This window comes from Rhincodon typus, chromosome 16 (genome assembly GCF_021869965.1).
Source record: "Rhincodon typus isolate 14 chromosome 16, sRhiTyp1.1, whole genome shotgun sequence".
NCBI lineage: Eukaryota > Metazoa > Chordata > Chondrichthyes > Orectolobiformes > Rhincodontidae > Rhincodon > Rhincodon typus.
The window spans coordinates 22,709,825-22,733,201 of NC_063347.1; the positions used below are offsets into that span (position 1 = coordinate 22,709,825).

Here is a 23,377-nt window from a genome sequence, read left to right on the forward strand (position 1 = left end):
AGCACTGCTGCCCCATAGCACCAAGGACCTGTGTTCGATTCCACCCTTGGGCAACTGTTTGTGTGGAGTTTACACATTCTCCTAGTGTCTTTGTGGGTTTCCTCCAGGTGCTCTGATTTCTTCCCACAGTCCAAAGATGTGCAGATGGATTAGCCATGGGAAATACAGGGATGTGGTGGGTCTGGGTGGAATGCTGTTCGGAGGGTTGGTGTGGATTCGATGGGCCAAATTGCCTGCTTCTACACTGTAGAGATTCCGTGATTCTTCTTCAGAACTGATGCTAATGTGGCTTTATAACTTACACCTTATGATCTGTTAACCAAAACAGCCCAAGTTATTTTTAAACTCACACTGATTCTAAAAGCCTGTTTCATGTTAACAGAGCTGAAAAGTTTCAAATACTTTAGAGTACACAGTTCTTCTCTACAAATCAAGAGCACTGACATTTATTCTATTAATTCGTGATTCCCACACTATGGATCAGACAAAATGAGATTTATTTGAATTCAACACTAATTTCAAATGGCCCTACTGAGTTGCGGTTCCCTTCCCATGTGAATCAATCTCCGTCCATGCCACTTCACCAAAAACTGGGACAATTGGAAATGGGAGTGGGACCTGTGTGTCAAGGTCTCACTTGACATTTTTAAATGGTCTTCAGAGTCGTCAATACTTTGCAAAATTCTGGCACCATTACTCAAAGGGCTGTACATATTAGAATAATTAAAATAACCAGTTAGCAAAATCATAGAATCCCTAGTGTGCAAACAGGTTCTTTGGCCCAACAAGTCCACACTGACCCTCGGAGCATCCCACCCAGACCCATTCCCCCTATAACCCACCTAATCTACACATCCCTGAACACTATGGGCAATTTAGCATGGCCAATCCACCTAGCCTGCACATCTTTGGACTGTGGGACGAAACCAGAGCACCTGGAGGAAACCCATGCAGACACTGGGAGAATGTGCAAACTCCACACAAACAGTCGCCCAAAGGTGGGATCGAACCCAGGTTCCTGGTGCTGTGAGGCAGCAGTGCTAACCACTGAGTCAAGTATACAGCAGTGATATTTTATAACAATTCCAAATTGTGCAAAAATTATGTTTCAGATGTAAGAATTACAGTTTGAAAACAAGCAACTTAAAATATTGCGTTTTTCAAAATTTCAGTGAAACCACTAAATAAAAAAAAGACAGAAGTTTAGTCTTGTATGGTTTATTTTGCGTTCTCCACATTATCACAGTCATAGTTTGACATGGATAGGGCTGTATACTACTTACAATTATAATGCATAATAAAATGAAAGCACTTCCCTCTCCTCCCATACATACAAAATGGATCATGAGCCTTGGAGAACAATTACAATGCATGAATAGTTGAAAGCATCTGAAAATTAACAGTCTGTTTTCAAGTACTCATCACTTGAAAGAAGCAAACAATTTGGTATGGGCTGCCACAGATGTATAACAGATCTAAGCATTATGGTAGATTAGGAACAGAAGGAATGCAACCCCAAATGCTTGGGTAGATTTGTTGTACTAATTTACACACTATGTACAAATAAAGGATTGCCGATTCATTAGCCCCACCTCCTGTTTAACTTCCTACTCCTCTCCCCATTTCTCCCCTTGAGATATGACATTCCGTTCCAAGTATGTACACAATTGCTTCTTTATAGTTGCAGGCAGAATGGCATTGCCAAATGATATTGTACAATGAGTACAAACCTAAATGCATGCTGGATTGTAGCAACACAGCTTTTACATGAGACAGTAACATCAAGATTTTCACTTTGTATTGGGTGACTTTCATTCAGTTTGTTGTTACAAGAAACAAGCAGCTACTGCAGCATGCAGTGCACGATGGGGAAAAGATCTGACATCAGATGATTGCATTTTTTTGTTTTTTTTAAAAGCAATACAATACTTGTACACTAATATTAAAGTGATCTTATCCAAAAATTACATTGTCATACATTTAATTCATAACTTAAAAAAAACAAATACAAATACATATTATTTGATTCATTCCAGAAAAGATCAGGTCGACAAGATAAAGTGGGTGAATTACAGACCACAGTGTATTCCTCTTGATCTGGCATTATCTGGTAGAAATTATTTGCAATAAGCCAAACATGTATGCTCAAGACCCAACATCTTGATGAAAGTACACAGTCTAAATGCCATGTGTTTGAACTTGTTTACCCATCAGCACTCACAAAACATGCAGAGCTAAACATTAACTTGGACAAACTGATTATACAGGTGCTTAAGCAGTGAAATAAAAAGAATCCACACTATTCCCAATTTAATACATTTTTATTTACAATGAAAATCTGTGATAATTTCAAACAATTTATGCACAGTATATGTAATAGACAAAAGTCTTCCAGAAGGAGCTATTGTGCAGTTTATATAGGTCCTGGACCTCGAAGCTAACCCTTCTCACCACCACTATCATCTTGAATGGCAACCAGATCTTTTTTGGAACAGGTTTGGGATTACAATTGGACTTAAGAGGTATGAAGAAACAGTCTAAATATTTGAATAGGAGATCACCTTACCTAATGTCAACACTGAAATTTTGCAAATGTACAGTATGTAGAGTGTAGCCTCACCACATTAACATTAAATGTCATGCAAGATAGCCTGTTTCACTGAGAGCGCTTTGTTCTTTATACTGCAAGGAATACAATCTCAGAAATCAGTCTGATTCCAAGAGATAAGACTTCACAATCCATGATGTTCAAGAATGATTAAATTAATAAACCTGACATTTATTCTCACTTCAGTACATAATAAGAAAATATTGCACAAAAAAAACTAAACTTTTTAAAAAAAGGCTAAACTCTATCTGCTGTATTTGCTCACTATGGCAGCTAACAAAGTGCTCAGTTCATAAGTTCGCTGGTATCTTGGTGAATTTGTTGTTGTCAGAATAAAAAATATTAGTCTGAGCTAGTCTTTTATGTTTGAATGATCCAAGCCAGAAGTGTTCTTTTAGTTTTAGCAGACCCCTCACTTTGTCACTGAATATATTATTTTGCAAGCTGTCCACTGTGTCTGCTGCAATAATTAGATCTTATAGGATACCACCAATCCATTTTTGAAATATAGGGATCATATTTTAAATTTCATAAAACAAGTATGATAGTGATGAGAGAGAGAGATGTACTCAGCCTGCTGAGTGCAATGTACTTTGAAGCAAAAATATATATATATATATATTCATCTCCTGAAAATCATCTCAAGAAGAAAAGGAATTTAACCTTTGAAAATTTTAATGCTTCATTCTGCTAATTACTTGAAGTGGGCTTCTGAATATTCACGAGTGTGCAAATGAACATGGGATTCCGTTTATACTGAACTCTCATTTGTAAATGGATGAAGTAAATCTGGATCTACTCTAAATGTTTCCCCTTCATTTTTCCCACCTGATAAGCAATTACTATTGTAATAAAGGATGCCAAAACCAGAAGATTAGATACCATTTCAATAGCAAACTGCACCAAATTTCACAGTTAGCTCACTATACTAACTTCAATACTGATAAGTCAAATAGGCTTTCATTTTTCTATTAAAATATGCATGTTATACACAAAGCAGATCTTGATTAAAATAGCATGTGATGATATAGTTGGCACACAAAGATTACAATCTTGATGTATTTGTTAGTTACTGGGGGGGGGGGGGGGGGGCTACAGTTGAATAAATACTGGAATAGTTTAAAATGGTTGGAATTCCACAACTTCAGTTTCAAGTTTCTGTGCTAAAATGTAACTGAACCTATATTTTTGCTTTAAACTTGAGGCTTGTTTTGCAGCTTCAGGGTGCTAAGCATTACTTCTCGTGCAATTAATTTTTAAAAAATCATCAAAAACAGAATTCAAACAAGCCATAACCTTCTGTCCACACAATGGTTTTCAACAATTGATGAAACCAGTGTGATGAACCAATTTAGTTTAGAATCCACATCGTAATCCTTTCTTAAAGACTCCTATATCTGAAATAACAGAAGAGCCATCAGGCAATACTCCAAGGGAAAGAAAGAAATGCTGTAACATCTGCCAGAAGTATAATACCAAAAGCACTGAATGGCAAGCAGCACAGCAGGCTCCCAGCTGGCCTCAAGCAAGGCAAAAAAAAAATCAAGGAAAGTTTTCCCGAGCACCCAGAGGGATGAAGCCAATTACTGTATTTTCTAACATTACACTGGAAATGTAAATTATGTTACTCTGATGGGTTGCTGTATAAAGCACACAGTAGTAATTTGACTGAGTAAAATTAGGAAGTCAGATTTACCTTTTGCTGCATTTAAATGTCTTCACAAGAGTTAGTGCAGCTTCTTTGTGATATAATAAGTGTTCGATATTTAAGTTCTACCTTTCAGCTAGACTATTGTGCTGATGCCACTTGTGTGTTTGGTCTTGCCAGTGGTAGGAGCAGAAGGGGGTTGTTGGCCATGGAGATGCTGAGGGTGTTGCGAGTGAGTAGGATGCTGGGGATGGGGAGTGGGCACAGGGGGGTGAGCAGCATGTGGGTGTTGTTGCACATAGGGAGTATGTTGGGAATGTGGTGTGTGTTGGGAATGCTGAATGTGTTGGTGATGCTGGTGAGGGAGCTGTGCATGTTGAGGTGGGTGGTAGTGATGGTGATGATGATAAGGAGGTGGGAGAGGCTGGGTCTGTTGCATATGACAGAATTGAGAGTGAAGTGCGTGCAACTGCTGTGTCGGCACTTCTGTCTGGCCTGGATGATGTACAATGGAGGAATGTTGCTGATGTGGTGGATATTGAAGTTGCTGAGATGACCCTGGTGCTGGATAAGCCTGGGAAGAGGATTTCCCTCGTTTACTACCAAACAAAGAACCAAGCAGTGATGATGAGTTTGACAATGTCTGGTGAGGACGGATTGGACACTCTCCTCGTGTAGATGTGGTGGCTCTTCGACGTGCATGAGGACTGTTAATGACTGACCCCTAGGAGGAAAAAGAAAAATATGTTATTTATTGAAGAAAGCCGTTGAAAATTAATTTACATTAGTATTATGACAAAATGTTACTGTATGTTTTTATGGACCAAGTCCAAAAGAATCATTATAGCAATTTGATCCCTACTTCAATGAAATATGAAAGGACATTTCTACACTGTATCCTGAGTTTTTTTTTCATAATTTAAAGCACATTAATGAGATGGGTTTTTGAATAAATGAATAATTTCTCAGGAGTGTAAACATCCAGTGTGTATTATGTTTTTTTAATTAATGCGTTTAATAGATGAATCAAAAGATGTATAATCTCTCACCATAATTCTTTACAGGCACAGGTTTTTGTACTTTTCCAGCTTAAATCTTCATTTTCAATTTGGATATTTTTAATGTAATTTGCAGAGTCCATTAAAACTTAGCATCTGAAGTGGGTGCCTGAAGTAGTTTACATTCATCTCAAAGTTACAATGTATCTGCAAGTAACATACAAGCCTGGATAACCTATAGTCAGGTCCTACTAAAATTGCATTAAGTGAACATAATTCCTGACAATAATTTGAGAAAATATTTTTGTCCATGAAATTGCTCGAGTCTTTTGAATAAAACCAGCATGTTTAGATGGCGTCCTGAGTTTTTTCATTTTTCATTCTTCAACTCTACAGCTGTAACTATAATTTTGTAAATATAGTCATTTACCCACTCCTTTGCAATCATAAGTTTATGTTTTGAGTTGACATATCACTTAACAAGTATGATTCATTGCTAGCTCACATTTCTTTTGGTCTACACAGACGGGTTTGTTTCACAGGAGTTGAGAGCTAGCGGATTATTTCTTAATTGAGCAATCAATGACAGAGTAAGGGAATTTTACGTGCAAAACCCTGAAAGTTACCCACTTCTTATCTAATGATTGACAGGCAATTAGGTCAGGATGGTTTGAAAATTAAACAGATTAAGAAACCTTAAACTTCATGCAGTCAATGTAATATGAAAAACAATAAACTTTTTCACCAAAACGTGAGGAGAACAGGCCTAATCTAACTAGTGTTTGTTTCAAGTTCTCTTGGCATATATAGAACTTAGCCTTTCCATCGGAGACAAGACTTCACACTGCTTAGAACTGGCTCATCCTGAATCATTCCACTCTTTGAGAGGATTTTTGAAGGCAAATAGTTATTTTTCCAATTGAGCTTTCAGTTATCATGCCTTTTCATTACCTACTTTATTCCTGTCACTCAGTAAAGCATTATACATCTGCAAGTTATTATTGTTTCATGTTTTGGGCGTGATTTGCCAAAGTTCATTGATTAAGAGTCATTAAACTTCAATACCAAAAGCAGTTTGTGCAGTGTCTCGTCGCTGAATATCCACAGATGTGTAGTATAGTGCAATAATATGGTCATCAATCTTGCCAAAACATTTGTTTAAAAATTGGTTTCTTAATATATGTCCAACTTCAACATGGTAAGGGACATGATGTTGCTCGAGTTAGAGATTTCAAATGAAAGAGAAAGATACCGGATTCTAAACTTATTTTGTTTATTAAATTATGACAATTGAGTTAGAGCATGCATTAAACACTACTACCAGATAATTAGGCATAACGTTAAAAGGATCACATCTACAAGAAATTCAAATCTTCATGTTATCAGAACAAAACAACCACCAGGCTGTTCAGATTAGAACCTTAACAAAAGCAAAATTTTAAGTATTAGATTTCTTTGCCCATTGGGGAAAAACAAACCGAAGATACAACCACAGTTTTCAGTATTATACTTTTCACACTATCCTGTAGGATTTGAGATCTGAAATATGTTCCTCATATTAGCACATTCAAATTATTTTTCAATTATGATTTCATGAGCAACAGCAAAATCCTGCCTCCAATTAACAGAAAATATTCCCTGCTAATCATACACTTTTGTTACGTGGTGATTCTCCATCTTTGTCTCCAGACATTTCCAGATTAAGTCAGGAGAGCAGGAGGATCTAAACAGTTACATTTTCCAGCATTCTTGTTGACCACCCCTCCTCCCATACAGAAGCAGGAGCCATGCTTAAGTGACCAACTTCTCCTCTTCCACGAGAACATAATTATTATTTCATGACTGGGATTTGGAGAAGGGTTTTGAAATAATCTCAAGACAATTGTTAAATGTGACTGTCCATACTTAGATGTGGAGTTATTGGCTACATGCCAAGAAAATTTATAAATGCAACATTTTCTGAATCCTGATTAATATATTGACTAAAGGGCATTCAGATACAAGATTCTTTAATGTCACATACAGTTTTTATTATTATTTGCTGTGATGAAATATATTCTTGGAAAAAGGATAAATCTGGTGTGTGACAGACTCCTAGCAAATTGTGTCACTCACTGTCTCAAAATTCAGTAGTTATCATAGAGAATTTGTTAGTTTCTTTTTCAACTCTTCTACAAACACAAGCAGACACTTAAATAAAAAGAACCCAAATACTTCGCTATTCTTTTGGCAGCCTATTTATGCATACAGTCTAATTGTTCACTTCAGAAACTTTGTAGAAACAGGACCAAAGGACTGGACATATCATACTGTGCCACAAGTCATTTACAAATAAAAACATTTCCGAAACCACCTCTCAGAATATACAAGACGTACCACAACAAAGACACTTGCACAGACAGTAATCAGTGAAGACATCAAGAAAAAAAGGTTCTGATATAAATCAAATTTTCAATGCAGAATTACTGACAGTTGTGTGTTAAAGTAGCAAGTCTATTAATTTTAATGCCATTACATTGTAAGCATGCATGGGCAATTCATGAACTTGGAGCAGGAAGGTGTTGGTGAATGCTTGTATAATGAATGAGTTTTCATGAAATCCACAATCAGTTCATCTACTCTATCCAGTTTTTCTATGCGTTTTCAAACAATGCTTTCAATAGAAGCACAATGGTGCTTTAACAAAAAAAAGTAACAACTTAAGAACTCAAAACCTTGACTGAGAATCTTAAGTGTTATTCTGCAAACTGATAGCCAACAAAGGAGAAAGTATAAGTGCAGCTCATATAAAGCAAAATAATAAACTGAATCCGTGTTCCAATGTCACAACGTGGCATATATTAGTTTATCCAGCATTTCACATGCTGATGATTTCAAAAGCTTCAGATTCATTGCTGCTAGCAGAACCACATTTAGCTTATTCCATCAACAATGGTGTGCCTTAAAAGAAGCCTGACTATGTGCGCGAGCATTAGGTGCACATTGCAAGCAATTCACATGCATATTCTATGTGACAGGCAGGTTACTTGTTGGAAGAAAGCAAAAGGATGCAAAACAAATGATTTTAAAAATATACATTATACATCCAGCTACAGATCAATTACTTCCTACTTACTTCCATATTGCTGTCTAGCGATCCTGCACTGCTGCGGCGCCCACGCTTGCCTGCCCAGGACATGCAATACCAAAGATTAGAAACTGAGAATTAACCCAGGGGCCACATCTTTGCACCCAATGCACATTATAGGGTCTCTGCATACAGTATAAGCTGAGGACATCTAATTGGGAATTAGCAGGCAAACTTGAAGAAAACTGAACGGCATATTGTCGGGGATGGCTGCAGGTTGTCTAAATATTGGAAAGAACCTAAAAGTAACAATGAATCATTGCTACATCTCATTGTTGATTGAGAAATCTTAGCATCTTTAAATGAAATATTTCAAACAATTAATGCGATAGTTTTAAAAGTTTTTTTTTGCTTAGAATTCATAAGGGTGTATATTGTATAAAACGTACTGCAGACATTAAAAGAAAAAGAAAACATCAGCAACATAGGTAATGCCATTTTATTTCCATGGAAGCTACATAAATGATGAGCTTTACCAGCACTTGTGGATAAGTAGAGGCAACAGAATGAAAACATGACTAAACTCTTCCTCAATGTAATCTTGCACTAACTTTCTTCAAAGCAGCATCCATTGATTTATGAAAAACTGGACCTCTAGTGGATTTCATTTTTCTACTCTGGGAAAAATAAATGTCGAATAAGAAACCTGCAGAAACGAGGTCAAATGGTGAAAGATGATAGTCTCTTCTACAGAGGTCCAAATCTCATTTTGTAACCAATGACCTTGCCTAAATATGGCATGTTTTACTGAAATGTGGGATGTGTACGACTGAACATTTTATGTTAATGCTTTGATAAACATCAGAAGAAGTTGAATCCTCCAGAAACTGACTTTTTTTTTTATTTGAAACAAAAACAGGTTAGAGATCCTAGACTAAATTTGGGAAAAGTAGTCACTTCAGAATTTAATAAGTCAACACCTTTAAGAGAATAAGTGTATATCATATGAGAAATAACTGTGTAACAACCATAATTAACATCAACTTTAGAAGAGAAGAAACAAACAGACTCGAGACCAAACATGACTAAGCAAGCGCAACAACTAAGCAGTTTCCTGGTATTCATTTGATTTTGGACTGCATTACCATTGCCATACCCCACATTAAACAAGATACACTTGGAAATGGTTGAACATATACTTGATTCAAGCACATAACAGAATTTCCATTCAGATACATTACACGGGACCTTTCCATCCTAAATGTAATCCATTCCAAGCACAGCATGCTCTGTCTGACTCAATCCCACAACTTACTAACCTGACAACTGGCAAGTTGCAGGTTATATTTCTGATCGTTTCAGTGACTTGTAAACCAGAATCATTAAATAATTTCATGTAAAATACATATATCCCAAAAGTCTGATTAAGATTAAGACAATGTGTACTGGGTTCATCATCCAACAGTACTAAACACAAATTCTGATCAAAGTTCAATTTTCCAAATGAATGTGCACTTGCAATAACAGCAGCTAAAAGCGTGCCAGTACTGATTACTAATTAGATCAACGCCATTTATTTCACAACATACAATAATATTCTTTGATGTTATAAAAACTGGAGGAACAACAAATTTGTTGAAGATTTAAAAGCCTAAATTCAACAGTAATATCGTTAACACACAAGTTCAAAGGCTGAAAATTAGAAAATAATCTTGATAATTATTAGAATGAATCCTGGAACAGATTGCAAATATATATTCTGTATGTGACTTGCTGCAAAATTGAGAAGTTTACTCAGTGATGATTTCAACCTTCCACATTCATTAGACTGCAGAACAGTCTTCGATTTCACCTAATCGAGCAACAGCATAACTGTATATACAGCACAACAACAAAAGATCACAATTAACATCTAGCTTCTTACCTGCTTCTGAGAGGTCCCTGAGGGAACTACTTAATGCGGTCCTCTTTAACCCTTCCCCAGTGGTATAACTGTCATCCAGACTGGTTCTGCTTAATGCACCAATACCAGGTTCCTTTTTCAGGCCTGAACTCTGAGAGATACTTGGGCGTACAATTCCTTTCTGCTTTTCTAGTTCAGCTGAAGGTAAAATGTTGGATTATATTTCCTTACAGTGCATAATGAGAATGGATAATTGTGCCAGATTAATACAATTGATGCCAATGAAAAATATGATTATTTTAATTTTGCTAGATTTGTTTCAGTAGACCTTTCAATGTTAAAATACTTTTTTTTATTTTTAGCAAAATGATAGTCAAGGCAGAGTTGCAATTTGAAACTTGAAATCAATTAAATTAAATCTACTGCAGCTCACACTTCCAAGTTTGAAAAAAGACTGAATTAATGATGATTTGATACAGTTTTGTACTTACATTCTATTCTGTACTTTTCCATCTCTTGAACTTCAGCAATAGACTCACGTAGATCATCAGTGAATTTTTTGCGATCTTGTGGGTTGGGGGCATTAAAATTAATTAGAACTTTGATGTCAGCACCTGAAATAGCTGAAGTAAGTCGAATCCCATTTGGATAATCTAAGATACACAAAGGAATACTTCCCATATTAGAAACAGTATTTATTGCCATAAATAAGTTATCACTGGCAAAGGGATGAAATCGTCCAGAAAACTTTGTTAATATTTAAGGTATTTGAAAAAAGCAGACAAAGTTGCTTAAATCCTTACACTGATTTTCAAAGAGAAGAACTTGTATCCCATACAAGGAAAAGGACTGCCGGAAACTGTATGTCACTGAATTTTTCTTCTTTTGAAATATCTTTGTAACCTGGACAAATAAAGTTGAAAGTTACAAACTGATCACATTGAAATTAAATGACCCTCATGATTTAAATGTGGCAATGACAGTCTCATATTCTCAGCTCGTTCTATAAAGCAAACATTTCATCATTTTAAACTTTTACTTATGTTGACCTTTAGAAGTCCTCGATTATTTGGAAACACATCAGTCAGTAATTTTAAATAACGTCCTTGCATTCCTCATTTGATGTTTGTGTGCACTTTAACTGTGCTTCTCGGCAAAAGTTCATTAACAGTCTGGGTTTGCACAAGCACAGACTCCTGGTTCTTATGATAAAGCTTCCCATTTTTTCCATCAAATCTCAAAGAAAATCAATGTCAGAAATCCAGTTATTTATGGCATGACACTGACAGCAGTAGAGCGTTGTCAAACAAATCTCCAGTGATCAACATATGTATAGAAATTTGAAAATCAATGAAGCTTGCAAACTTCGTATCATTAAACGTATTGCAAATTGTATTTCCCACAATGCTAAATTTGCTGCAAATTTATATCCTACAGCTGAACACTGTAATTGCAAACCATAATCTTAAATGATAAATGTTAGCAAACTACTTGCACTTTCAGATTTTGAGTCTTTGAACCAGATGTTTTGTAACAATTTTTAAAAATGCTTGAAAACATCTTTTGAAAACAATATAAATTGATAAATGAAAGAAAAAATATGGAAAGTGCACGTACTCATTGTTAACAGCGAAGACATGCCCCAAAGAGGTTGAATCCAAATAAGATGTGAAATGTCAATATAATAAGTTAAAGTTTATAAAGTTAAAGCTTACAAGTTTAAAAATAAGCCAAATGAAAAGAAAGTCAACCCCAAGAAGAGGAAGGCTAAACTTGTATAGAGCCTCTGAAAAGTCAAAGGAAAGCCAGTGAAGAATTTACAAATGATTCCAAGACTCTTCATATTTCTAATCAACACATCCACATAACAGGGTTCTTAAAACAACCCTGTTATTTATATCACCGTGCACAGCTTAATGCTGTTCACGTACAACACCGCAAATAACAACAGTTTAATCTAAATCTACTGTGAACATAATATACTGCTAGTATTGATAGCTCAACAACAGTTTACGGTAGTAAATGCTCTGAACAAATGATAATTTACCATCTTAATTGTTATAAAACAGAGATTGACCCCCCCCCACCATAACTAAAACCAAAATACACAGACATAAGTACCTCACCTCAATCTGTTAAAAAGAAATGTGAAAAGTGGTGTAGCCTGCTTCTCAGCAACTTATAGTGGTTAAATAAAACAAGTCCCTGACACACTTTACAGTCAACAAATAACAACTTATTTATCTAACTCTAACAATGAACAAATTAGCTAAACTATTAACAAACCGAATAAATCCCCTCTAACTACTAACTATTCCCCAATAAAACAAGGTTCTAATGGTATGCTGTTCCAATAAATAAAATAAAACAAAAACATAGCCTTTTGTCTCTCAAAATTACAGCCAGATTACATGTCTTCCAGAATACTTTGTGCCTTCTCCATTGAATTCTTGAGTCAGGAATATTAACTAGTTCTGTTGTAGGTACCTTTGATTTAGATGATGCTTTCTCTCAAACTTAGAGAAGACGGTGAAAGCTAGTGATTCTTTTTTGAGAGCTGAGAGCTGTTAACTCTGGCAGATAGCAGTTAACTCTTCTCATTTTCCAACTGCCCTCTCCTTTTATACCCTTGATGACATCTTAATTTCTTACAAAAGGTTTGGTCCTATGTTGTCAAAACCATCAGATTTTAATCTAGAGATAGTAGGAACTGCAGATGCTGGAGAATCTGAGATAATAAGATGTAGAGCTGGATGAACACAGCAGGCCAAGCAGCATCAGTGGAGCAGGAAAGCTGATGTTTCGAAGGGTCTAGGCCCGAAACGTCAGATTTTAATCTAATTGTTTTTTTGGCCTCTAAGTGCCCGATTCAAAATGATTGGTCAAAATCAAAACTACTTGTCTTGATAACAAAACAAAACTGCTGCTTAGCCTGCTAACTATATGGTTTTTTGATACAAATGTTTCAATTCGAGGGTTTTCTGTGCACCTGCAAACCCACAAGCTGCTGCCCACAGACATTTTGTTTAAATCTCTAAGCGTAGAAGAAGCACACTATCTTTTAAAGGGACTATGTACTGCTCTCCCCCTCCCCCCAGCATTTTACAAATACCAAATTCTAACTTCCTGCCTTCCAATCCACAAGTACTCTAACCAACTTCGCAATGTAATATAATGCACTTAAAACACCCAATTTCAAATATTAAGAGTCTGAACAAAAGACCTGGTTAATGAAGGGAAAGTTTGTGTCTTATAATGGGGGAATAAAAATGAAATATGCCATTGGAAAAAATAAGCTTTGTTCTATGTGAACACCATTTTTCATCTGTCTCAATTGGCAGAGATCTCACCTCACTGTAAAAACCTGTGGGTTTAACAGTGTACAATTGCTCAGCCATGTTATGGATACCTGTTCCTGTGATTTAGTCAATACAAGAAATACCCTAACAACGCTCCAGGAACAAGGATGCTGAAGAAATGTTGGCATAAATTCCTGCCTTGACAAGCACCATCAGAAACAGATTACCATGTTATGAATCTCATTTGCTGTCTCTGCAAACTTACTGCAGAATTTACCTACATAATATCGACTACAGTTCTGATGAAATTCTTTGGCTGTGAAGCAGATTGGGATGTTCTGAAGAAAGCAAAAGATGGTGCAGAAATGTATGTTCTTTTCTTCGGTTTCATCTCCAAAGTTTATGAGCAGATTATCCCAAATAGGATCTATACATTCTGTTGATTACTCAATGAGGTGAAAAGGTACCAAGACGAGGAACACTGTATGCCATTATTTAATCTGGCACTTAGTGTACATGCTGTAATATAGTAGTTAAAAGTTTGAGCAAATCTAATCTTCAAAAGTTAGGCAAAACATTCCAATACCTAATCTGACATTTTGACTAAAAATGGCAACAGTACCTAGTTAAGTTGTAATAAGCATCCCACCTGGAGAATAATTACATTTATTGCTAGTTCTGAACTCCATTTTTATTGTCACTATGCAAGTATATCATAGCAAATCTTTCATGCACACTGAAATTACTGAATGGGTTTCTGAAAGGCTGAAGTAAAATTTGAATGGGAATGCCATTTAAATTATAGGTGTATAGGGAGTGAGAATGCAGACCAGCCATGATGTCAGTGAATAGGCCAGTCTAGAGGGCTAAATGGTCTACCCCTGATTCCTATATTCCTAACCTAATTTCCTTGCATTTGTTTAAATTCTATTTCACATTTAATGTCTTATTTGCTGTAAACCTATTTTATAGTACATCTTAGATGCTCTTATTTATGAAACAGCAATGATTATGAGGTTTTTTTTAAAATGAAAAAAATTATACACAATCATATCATTAGAAATGATGCTTGAAAAGATGTAATGGCTCCACCATATTTCTCCTTATGGAACTTTGTTTTTACTCTTGGTCTTAAAAAATGCAATAATCAATCATACAAAATAACAAGTGTTGCAAAGAATTATGATCAACTTCAATATCTCTTAGTCACTGATTTTTGATCAAAGGTGTTCAAGCAACTTGGAATGATATAGATACAAAACTGGTCTGTAGGAATTTCTCAGCGTAACTGACACAAAGTAGTTAAAAATAATCAAATTCAGTGTTGGTAAATATAACATACCATTGGAATTTGAAATTAAGGGATTTCCAGATCATGAAACAGGTTAAAAACCTTAATTCCAATATTTTTTACAGCATTTACCCAAAAATTTCTTCAAATGTTTGACATAACATAATATACATCAGGTGACCTTTATAAATAGATACAACCTGGCGTGGATATTCAGTTATTACACTGATTTTTAAAACACAACTAAAAATGCATTAGATGTGACATTATTATTAGGATAGATTTAATTACTGTTATCTAACAGAGCAATTACTTAATTGCCACCTGCAATTAACTTTGTTAAAGCCTAAATTGCAAAATTATTTTAATAAATAACTATTCATCAGAAACAAATCTCAAGCAAAACATGATTCAACTGAGGTTGGTTGGCTCGCCGAGCTGGTTTCTTGTTTCACAGACGTTTCATTACCATGCTGGGTAACATCCTCAGTGCAGCCTCCGATGAAGCGTAGGTGTGTTTTCCCACCTGCTTTTTAAACTCGGGGGTCCGTTGAGATGGATTGCCTCACTTCCGGTTTTCCTTCGTAGTGGAGTGTATATGGGGTCGAGTTCAATATATTTATTAATAGCATGCTTCATGGAGTGCCAGGCTTCTAGGAATTCTCGTGCCTGTCTCTGCTTAGCTTGTCCCAGTCGAAACGGTGGTTCTCCTTGTCCATGCGGATTGAGATCGGTGAGTATTGGTCGTATCTTTTTGTAGCCAGTTGGTGTTCATGTACTCTTGTTGTTAGTTTCCTTCCTGTTTGTCCGATGCAGTGTTTCTCACAGTCTCTGCAGGACCAATGTCATCTACAAGATGAGTAGATGAACACCAACTGGCTACAAAAAGACACGACCAATACTCACTGATCTCAATCCACATGGACAAGGAGAACCACCATTTCGACTGGGACAACACCAAAATCCTGGGACAAGCTAGGCAGAGACAGGCATGAGAATTCCTAGAAGCCTGGCACTCCACTAAGCATGCTATTAATAAACATATTGAACTCGACCCCAAATACATTCCACTACGAAGGAAAACCGGAAGTGAGGCAATCCATCTCAATGGACCCCAGAGTTTAAAAAGCAGGCGGGAAAACACACCGACGCTTCATTGGAGGCTGCACTAATGATGTTACCAAGAATGGTAACGAAACGTCTGCGAAACAAGAAACCCAGCTTGGCAAGCCAAACAACCTCAACACCCACAACCTGAGCTACGAATCTACTCCAAAACCTTAGAGATGATTTAACTGTTGCTTGAGCATGAAAACATCTCTCTAAAAAATAAAAACACTGCTTTGATTAACTAGAATCATGCAAAATCGAAGGTAGGGAAAGGTTTTAAAAAAAAGGCATTTCTCACTGTTAGTAATCAGTGCAATGTTGAAGAAACATCTAACACTCCTCATGCTCCTTTTACTTCTAAGTACATTTCAATAGCAGACAAATATGTTCCAAGAATCCTCTCACCCTACTTCTAGTATTTGATATTCATGTAACAGGGCTAACTAGTGACAGTTTGGTCTAGAACTCTTGGGTGAAGTGTGAACATAGTACAATGATTTTCATATCAAGTTTGATGATGATATGGTTAAATCCAAAGTTAGCATCTCAAAACTGAAACAAAACCAAATATTCAAGTTTGAGGTAGTAAGAACTGCCGATGCTGGAGTCTTAGATAACAGAGTGTGGAGCTAGAGGAACAGGGAAGTGGACGTTTCAGGTCGGGACCCTTCTTCAGAAATGGGCCTTCTAGCCCTTCACTCAAGCCTAGCCCAGCTCAGAGCCTCCCTCTCCGAGACCTACTTAGGACCCCCCCACCCCATTTCTGAAGAAGGGTCCCTCTTAAAGTTTGAGGGATGAATTGGATGCAGTACATTAATCAAAGTGTATGAAAGTAAGTATATAATGAAACTGTGAACAGACAGTAGGGAAGAAACAAGTCATTTTTTAATTGGTAGGGTGCAGCTATTACATGGATCAATGTTTGGGCCTTAGCTCTTAAATGATTACATACCACAAGGAGGTCATTAAATAGAAATATTTCTCGTTGATGTAAGCCAAGTTTTTGTGGCTTATTGGGATCTGGAACTTCAAATAATCGGCAGTAGCAGACCAACCGTCGATGGGGTAGGGAAAGTACCTGAAATGGCAAAGATCAACAGAGAGTTTCAATACCACTCACATGATAAAAAAGAATTGATGTCAAGTAGGTAATCTTGAAAAGATTAACTGTAATTTTATTCAGCTTTATGTTGAGAAATTTATTAAGGTTCTACGATATGTTTAAAACTTAAATGTCCAAAAGCTCAGAAAAGCCTTTCCAATATACCAAATTTGTTGACGAGATTTACCAAGTATAGTAGAACAAACCACAAATTTTCAAGAGCACTGCTTTTACATCAATATTTTGCAGGAATGGTTTTCTCTTTCTACTACTGACGTTATGTTGCAAAAATTATTACAAATTAAATGCATGTTCTCCCACATTCTTTGAAGAAGTCTGACATCCTTAATGAATGGAAGATTATAATACCATCAAGTGGATATCTATTCCTTTAATTTTGCATGACATACAATAAAATCTTTTTATACTGTTGTCTATAAATACTTGATTCTGGGGTGCTTCCTTGTGTCTTGGCCGAGGTGATAGAACCTCAAGCAATTGCAAAATTAAAATTAAATAAAACATTTCAAAGCCATGCCTAGTGACAAAGATAAATTAAAGGAAGCAGCTCCGTGCTGGAACTGGATATAAAGGTTCTGTACACCTCTTCAACGCTCACTACTCGAGGATCGCTCTGGATTCCTAAATCTTTCGGGTGAAAATATTAAACTAATGCCACTTCTATCCTTGCATGTAGAAGTAAAAGATCCCCAGGCACTATTTAAAGAAAAACACTGTTGAACCGATTTCTCACCAATATTTAGCCCATAACCATTTCAATCAGATCACCTGTTTATTACCTCAATGTTTGCTCTTTGGAGCTTGCTCTGCTGAAATTGGATGTCATACTTCCTACATTACTGTTAACTGAATCAAAGCTTAAAAATGGACGTGGTACCAAAATACAATGCTTTTCCTTGAAGAGAATCTCTTGACTTGTTCACTGTTCTCATTTCTCTCTCAGTCGGAGTTGTTCTATGTACAGGGGATTAATACCTATCATATACGCTGACGTTAACAATAACTGTAACTACACCACAAAAAATACTTCAGCTACAAAGTGCGTTTGTCCTGATTTCACGAGGCTTTCTAGATTGAAGTCTGTTCTTTCTTTTACAGCCCTCTTAAATCTATCTCCCGTCCTTCTTCCACCTCCACCTCCACAACAAATGCGAGATGCTCACTGTCTTTTTTTTTCCCCAAAATAAATCACCAAGAATAAAACGAACTGTTCGGCTGCCAGAGGCCCTCCTGCCAAACTTCTAAGTCTCCTCCTGTCAGCTCTCTCCTTGAAATGGCAACTTTCTTTAATGCATGTTGTCCATGGGGCTGACCTCCTGTTCCTACATCTGCATTTCCATCATACTGTTGATCATCCCCTTCTCTTCCTGGTCTTCACACTGCTGACATTGGTACCATACTCCTCTCCTTTAAATCTGCCATCATTGCTCTTCTGCAAAATGTCACACTTCACATCTGAGTCTTTGGAAACTGCAGGTGCAACTCCAACCTAATTTCCTCTCAAGTCCTTTAAGTGTTATCATCTCTCAACTCTATGTCCATCTTCCTGCCAACTCCATTTTTGATCACCTCTAATCAGGTTTCTTCCCCTGCTACAGCAGAGTAAATCTGACACAATTTCCAGCGGCTACAAATGCACAGCTAACTGCCGAAATCTGCAAGATGTTGTTCGGAGTTGCCCTGATCCTCCAAAAGCTACATTTATACTGGCATCTCACTAAAAGACTAGGCATTGAAATGCTTGGAACGGCACAAGGGTACTATACCTAATTGATAAATATTCACTAAGCTCACTAGATAAAGTTGTCCAATTCTGTGCAAATAATTTTTGTCTGGCATGATAGGTTCTGTTAATATCAAACAATGCCTCAGGCACTGAAAGTTAACTTTTAGTTATGGATTTTCATTCCTTCAGATTTTAATTCTTGGATATAAAAAAAAAAGTGTTAAAAACATTCCTTCATCTCTTTGAGGTCTCCTAATCTCTCAAATCTGATTGGTCAAGAAGAGGCAAGATTAAGTACAAAAAAAATGGCTTATGCTGTCCACTGGCTGCTAACCAAAAAATCTGGACCAATGCATTTTTAGCAAGTCCAACATTCCAGTGCAGCTCTGAGGGAGTGCTGCTTTGTTGGAAGTGCATTCTTTTGGACAAGGTGTGAAACCAAGATCCCACCCGTCTGTTCAGCCTGAAGGTGAGCAAGGAAGGTATTTCAGTGTCCTGGCCAAAACCTATTCCTCAATCCACATCACTAAAACAAATTGTGTAGTTATAATGATGTCGCTGTAAGGTTTAGGAAGCTAAAATTTGACAAGGCCCATGAGGAATATAAGGAAAGCAGGAAAGTACTCAAAGGGAATTAGGAGAGCAATAAAAGAGGCCATGAAATGACCTTGGCAAGTAGGATTAAGGATAATCCCAAGGTTTCCTATGGATACATTGAAAATGAGAGGATTACTCAGGACAAGGTAGGACGACTCAAGGATAAAGGAGGGAACTTGTGCTTGGAGGCAGAGGATGCGGGTGAGATCCGAAGTAAGTATTTTGCATCATTATTCACCCAGAAGGATATGGAGAATAGTGAGATTTGTGTGGAGCATGCTAATATGCTAGGGAATTTTGAGACCAGAAAGAAGTGGTGTTGGATCTCTCGAAGAGCATAAAGGTGTACAAGTCCCAGGGCCTGATGGTATCTACCCCAGGTTACTGAGAGTGGCAAGAGAGGAGATTGCTGGGGCCTTGACCAAGATCTTTGTATGCTCTGTAGCCACTGGAGAGGTCCCAAGGGATTGGTAAGTAGCTAATGTTGTTCCTCTGTTCAAGAAGGGAAATTGGGATAATCCAGGAAACTATAGACCGGTGAGTCTCGCATGGGTGGTTGGGAAGATATTGGAGAGAATTAGGGACAGTAATTTTGGCTTTGTGCAGGGCAAGTCACGTCTTACTAACTTGATTGAATTTTTCGAGGAAGTGACGAAGGTGATCGATGAGGGTAGAGCACTGGATGTTGTTTACATGGATTTTTGTAAGGCTTTTGACAAGGTTCCTCATGGTAGGCTCATCCAGAAGATTAAGATGCATGGGATCCATGGTGACTTGGCCCCGTGCATTCAGAATTGGCTTGCCCATAGAAGACAGAGGGTATTGGTAGAAGGGCATTTTTCAGGCTGGAGGTCCGTATTCTGCAGGGATCCCTGCTGGTTGTGATATATATAAATGACTTCGGTGAACACGTAGTTGGGTGGGTTGGTAATTTGCAGACAATACAAAGATCGGTGGAGCTGTGGATAGCGTAAAAAATTATTAAAGGATACAATGGGATATAGATCAGTTGCAGATGTAGGCGGAGAAATGGCAGATGGCATTTAATTCGGGTCATTGTGAGGTGCTGTAGTTTGGGAGATCAAATGTTAAGGAGAAGTATACAGTTAACAGCAGGACTTTGAACAGCACTGACGTACAGAAGGATCTTGGGGTGCAAGTCCATAGCTTCCTGAAAGTAGCCACACAAGCAGATAGGGTGGTAAAGAAGACGTACGGCATGCTTGCCTTTATTGGCCAGGGAATTGAGTACAAGAGTCACTATGCCATGTTGCAGCTTTATAAGACTTTGGTTAGGCTACATTTAGAGACTGCATTCAATTCTGGTGACATTACAGGAAGGACGTGGAGGCTTTGGAGATGGTGCAGAAGAGGTTAACCAGGGTGCTGTCTGGATTAGAGGGTGTGAGCTATAAGGAGAGGCTAGAAAAACTTGGCTTGTTATCTCTTGGGCAGCGAAGGCTGAGGCGTGACTTGATAGAAGTCTATAAAATTATGAAATGCATAGATAGGGTTGACAGTCAGAATCTCTTTCCCCCAAGAGTTGTAATGTCTAAAACTAGGGAGCATGCATTTAAGGTGAGAGGGGGAAAGTTCAAAGGAGACATGAGGGGCAAGTTTTTGTACACAGAGACTGATGTGAGTCTGGAACACACTGCCAAGCATGTTGGTTGCGACATATAAGGGCATTAAAGAGACTTTTAGATAAGCCTAGGAATATGCAAGGAATGAAGGGATATGGACCAAGGGCAAGCAGAAGTGATTAGTTTCATTTGGTATCATGTTCAGCACGACATCATGAGCTGAAGGGGCCATTCCTGTGCTGTATTATTCTATGCCCTTGTAAACTTTAAACATTCCTAAAAATCAACACTTTAGTTATTGCATTCTCAGTATACAAAACCTAATGCTGCTCCTATCGTTCCTACAGTGATAAGTTAGAAGATTTTCTAAACCACAGATAATTTCAATGAAAATTGATAACCAATGTGAAAAGAAATACCTACACAACCAAGTCCATGATGTAGAGATCCAATCTATAAGGGAAGCACATAGATAGTTTGTTGAATGTCAAAAGAGTAATATAAACTTTCACATCACAAAAAGCACAATATGTACACTAGGATTAATTTGAATTTAAAAATATAGAAAATTTCATGTTACAGATTTGTGCACTGGGTGCAGTTTAGCCTTGCTGAATTGAACATTTAAGGTTATATATTCCAAGCTTATCACTAACTTTTTTTGCATTTTGTACAATTCCCCTCTCCTGAAGAGGATACTTAGGACAATATGGCTGCCCCAAAACTTTCTTTGGGTAAGAATCCTGGAGACTCCTTAATCAAGTTTTCCTGCTATGTAATGAGAATTAATTCAAACATTATTTTTGAATGTACAGTCCTTTACTTTCATTTCTATACTTCTACACTTTGAAAATGATTAACAATTTACCCCAGGAAAAGGCGATGGAAAGGTTGCCTTAGCTTGGACCTTCATGGACCAGTTTAGAATACCTGGTCTGCATGGATGAGTTGGGCCTTTGGTCTGTTTCAGTGCTATATGACTCTATGAATAAGTGTTTTATTGACCCAGAACACTGAAAGCAATCAATTGGTCAAAACAAAACTAAACTTCAATAGTGGTCCAGTAATATAATAGAACAGGCAACATTTCTCATTAATTCACCAGATATGAGCATTACTGGCTAGGCTAGAATTTATTGCTCATCTTTATTTGCCCTTCCCCATTCCCCCCACCTCCCCCCTCAAGAGATCGTGGTGAGCTCCTTTTTTGAAACAGAGCAGTCCAGGGTTCTAGGTGCACTCAATGCTGTTAGGAAGGGAGTCACAGGAATTTCAGCTGGTGATAATAAGGACAGAATAACTTCAAACTTGGATGGCGTGAGACTTGGAGAGGGAAATTCCAGGCAGTGGTGCTCTAATGCATCTGCTGCCCTTGTACTTCTGGTTAGAAAGAGGTCATGGGTTTTCAAGGTGCTGTTGAAGAACGAACTTGAGCTGAGGGAACAGGGAGATTAACAGCTTCTAGCAGGCAGAAAAAAAAAGAATTACAGTCTTGAACACTAGACAAGAGACCTGGGTGTAAAGGTTACTATATTTCTATTCTTTGCCATTGGAAGGCACGATCTTTATGGTTTTACGTGACCTCAGTGGGTACAGATAGTTTAATGACAGCTGGTGTATTTGATCTATTTAAGTGAAAGCTAGGCAATGATTAAGGTCAATAAATCTCCAAAGGCCTTGCTGTGCAAATATAAGAAGGGATTCCTTGAGCATCGGGACACAGAGGACTTTATGTACTGCACGAGTTGATGCCACAGTACAAGAGACACATACTGTGTCTCTACACTAAGTGTAATGGTAAAACTACTGTACTTTATTACTACAATACTATCTCAGATACATGTCAGGTCTTACCTACACTGAATAAACACTACCACCAATAAAGATTATCACTTCAAAATTGCTTCATTACTTGGGAAAGGGAGATAACAAATTAATTGTCTCCCTATAATTGGCTCTATTTTCTTAGTGTTTAGAAAGAACTTTTAGGTACATTACCTGATCAAATCTATATTAGCCTCCAAGAACTAAATTAGGCAATTCAAAAAGTAGACGATAGCCTAGTGGTATTATTGCTAAACTATTAATTCAAAGTAATGTACTGGGGACCTGGGTTCGAATCCTGCCATGAGATAGTGGAATTTGAATTCAATAATAATTTGGAATTAAAAGTCTAATTACCATGACCATGAAACATTGTCAATTGTCAGGAAAAACCCATCTAGTTCATTAATGTTCTTTAGGGAAGGAAATCTGCCATCCTTACTTGGTCTGGCCTACATGTGACTCCAGACCCACAGCAATGCGGTTGACTCTTAACTGCCCTCTGGGCAATTAGGGATGGGGAATAAATGCTGGTCCAGCCAGCAATGCACACATCCCATGAATGAATAAAAAGATTCAACAGATAGTGTGGTTCTAAAA

At 37.3% G+C, this 23,377-nt stretch overlaps 1 protein-coding gene and 1 long non-coding RNA gene across 9 annotated transcripts in view; one reads left to right on the forward strand and one right to left on the reverse strand.

The window, feature by feature from the left end:
- Positions 1–23,377, forward strand: part of LOC125485104 — a 41,686-nt gene that overhangs the window by 11,251 nt on the left and 7,058 nt on the right. The window lies entirely within an intron of this gene.
- LOC109928116 (IQ motif and SEC7 domain-containing protein 1-like) overlaps positions 1,203–23,377 on the reverse strand; it is a 440,048-nt gene continuing 417,873 nt past the window's right edge. For 7 of the 8 annotated variants that reach the window (XM_020528121.2, XM_048606292.1, XM_048606298.1 and 4 more), the window contains 7 exons: positions 21,377–21,406; positions 16,877–17,002; positions 11,028–11,127; positions 10,716–10,877; positions 10,246–10,422; positions 8,370–8,419; positions 1,203–4,980 (listed from right to left, as the gene is read on the reverse strand). In XM_020528121.2, the coding sequence (XP_020383710.2) occupies positions 4,393–4,980; positions 8,370–8,419; positions 10,246–10,422; positions 10,716–10,877; positions 11,028–11,127; positions 16,877–17,002; positions 21,377–21,406 (1,233 nt within the window). In that variant the 3' untranslated portion in view covers positions 1,203–4,392. The remainder of the gene's footprint in view (positions 4,981–8,369; positions 8,420–10,245; positions 10,423–10,715; positions 10,878–11,027; positions 11,128–16,876; positions 17,003–21,376; positions 21,407–23,377) is intronic. The other variant, XM_048606299.1, reaches the window with a different exon arrangement.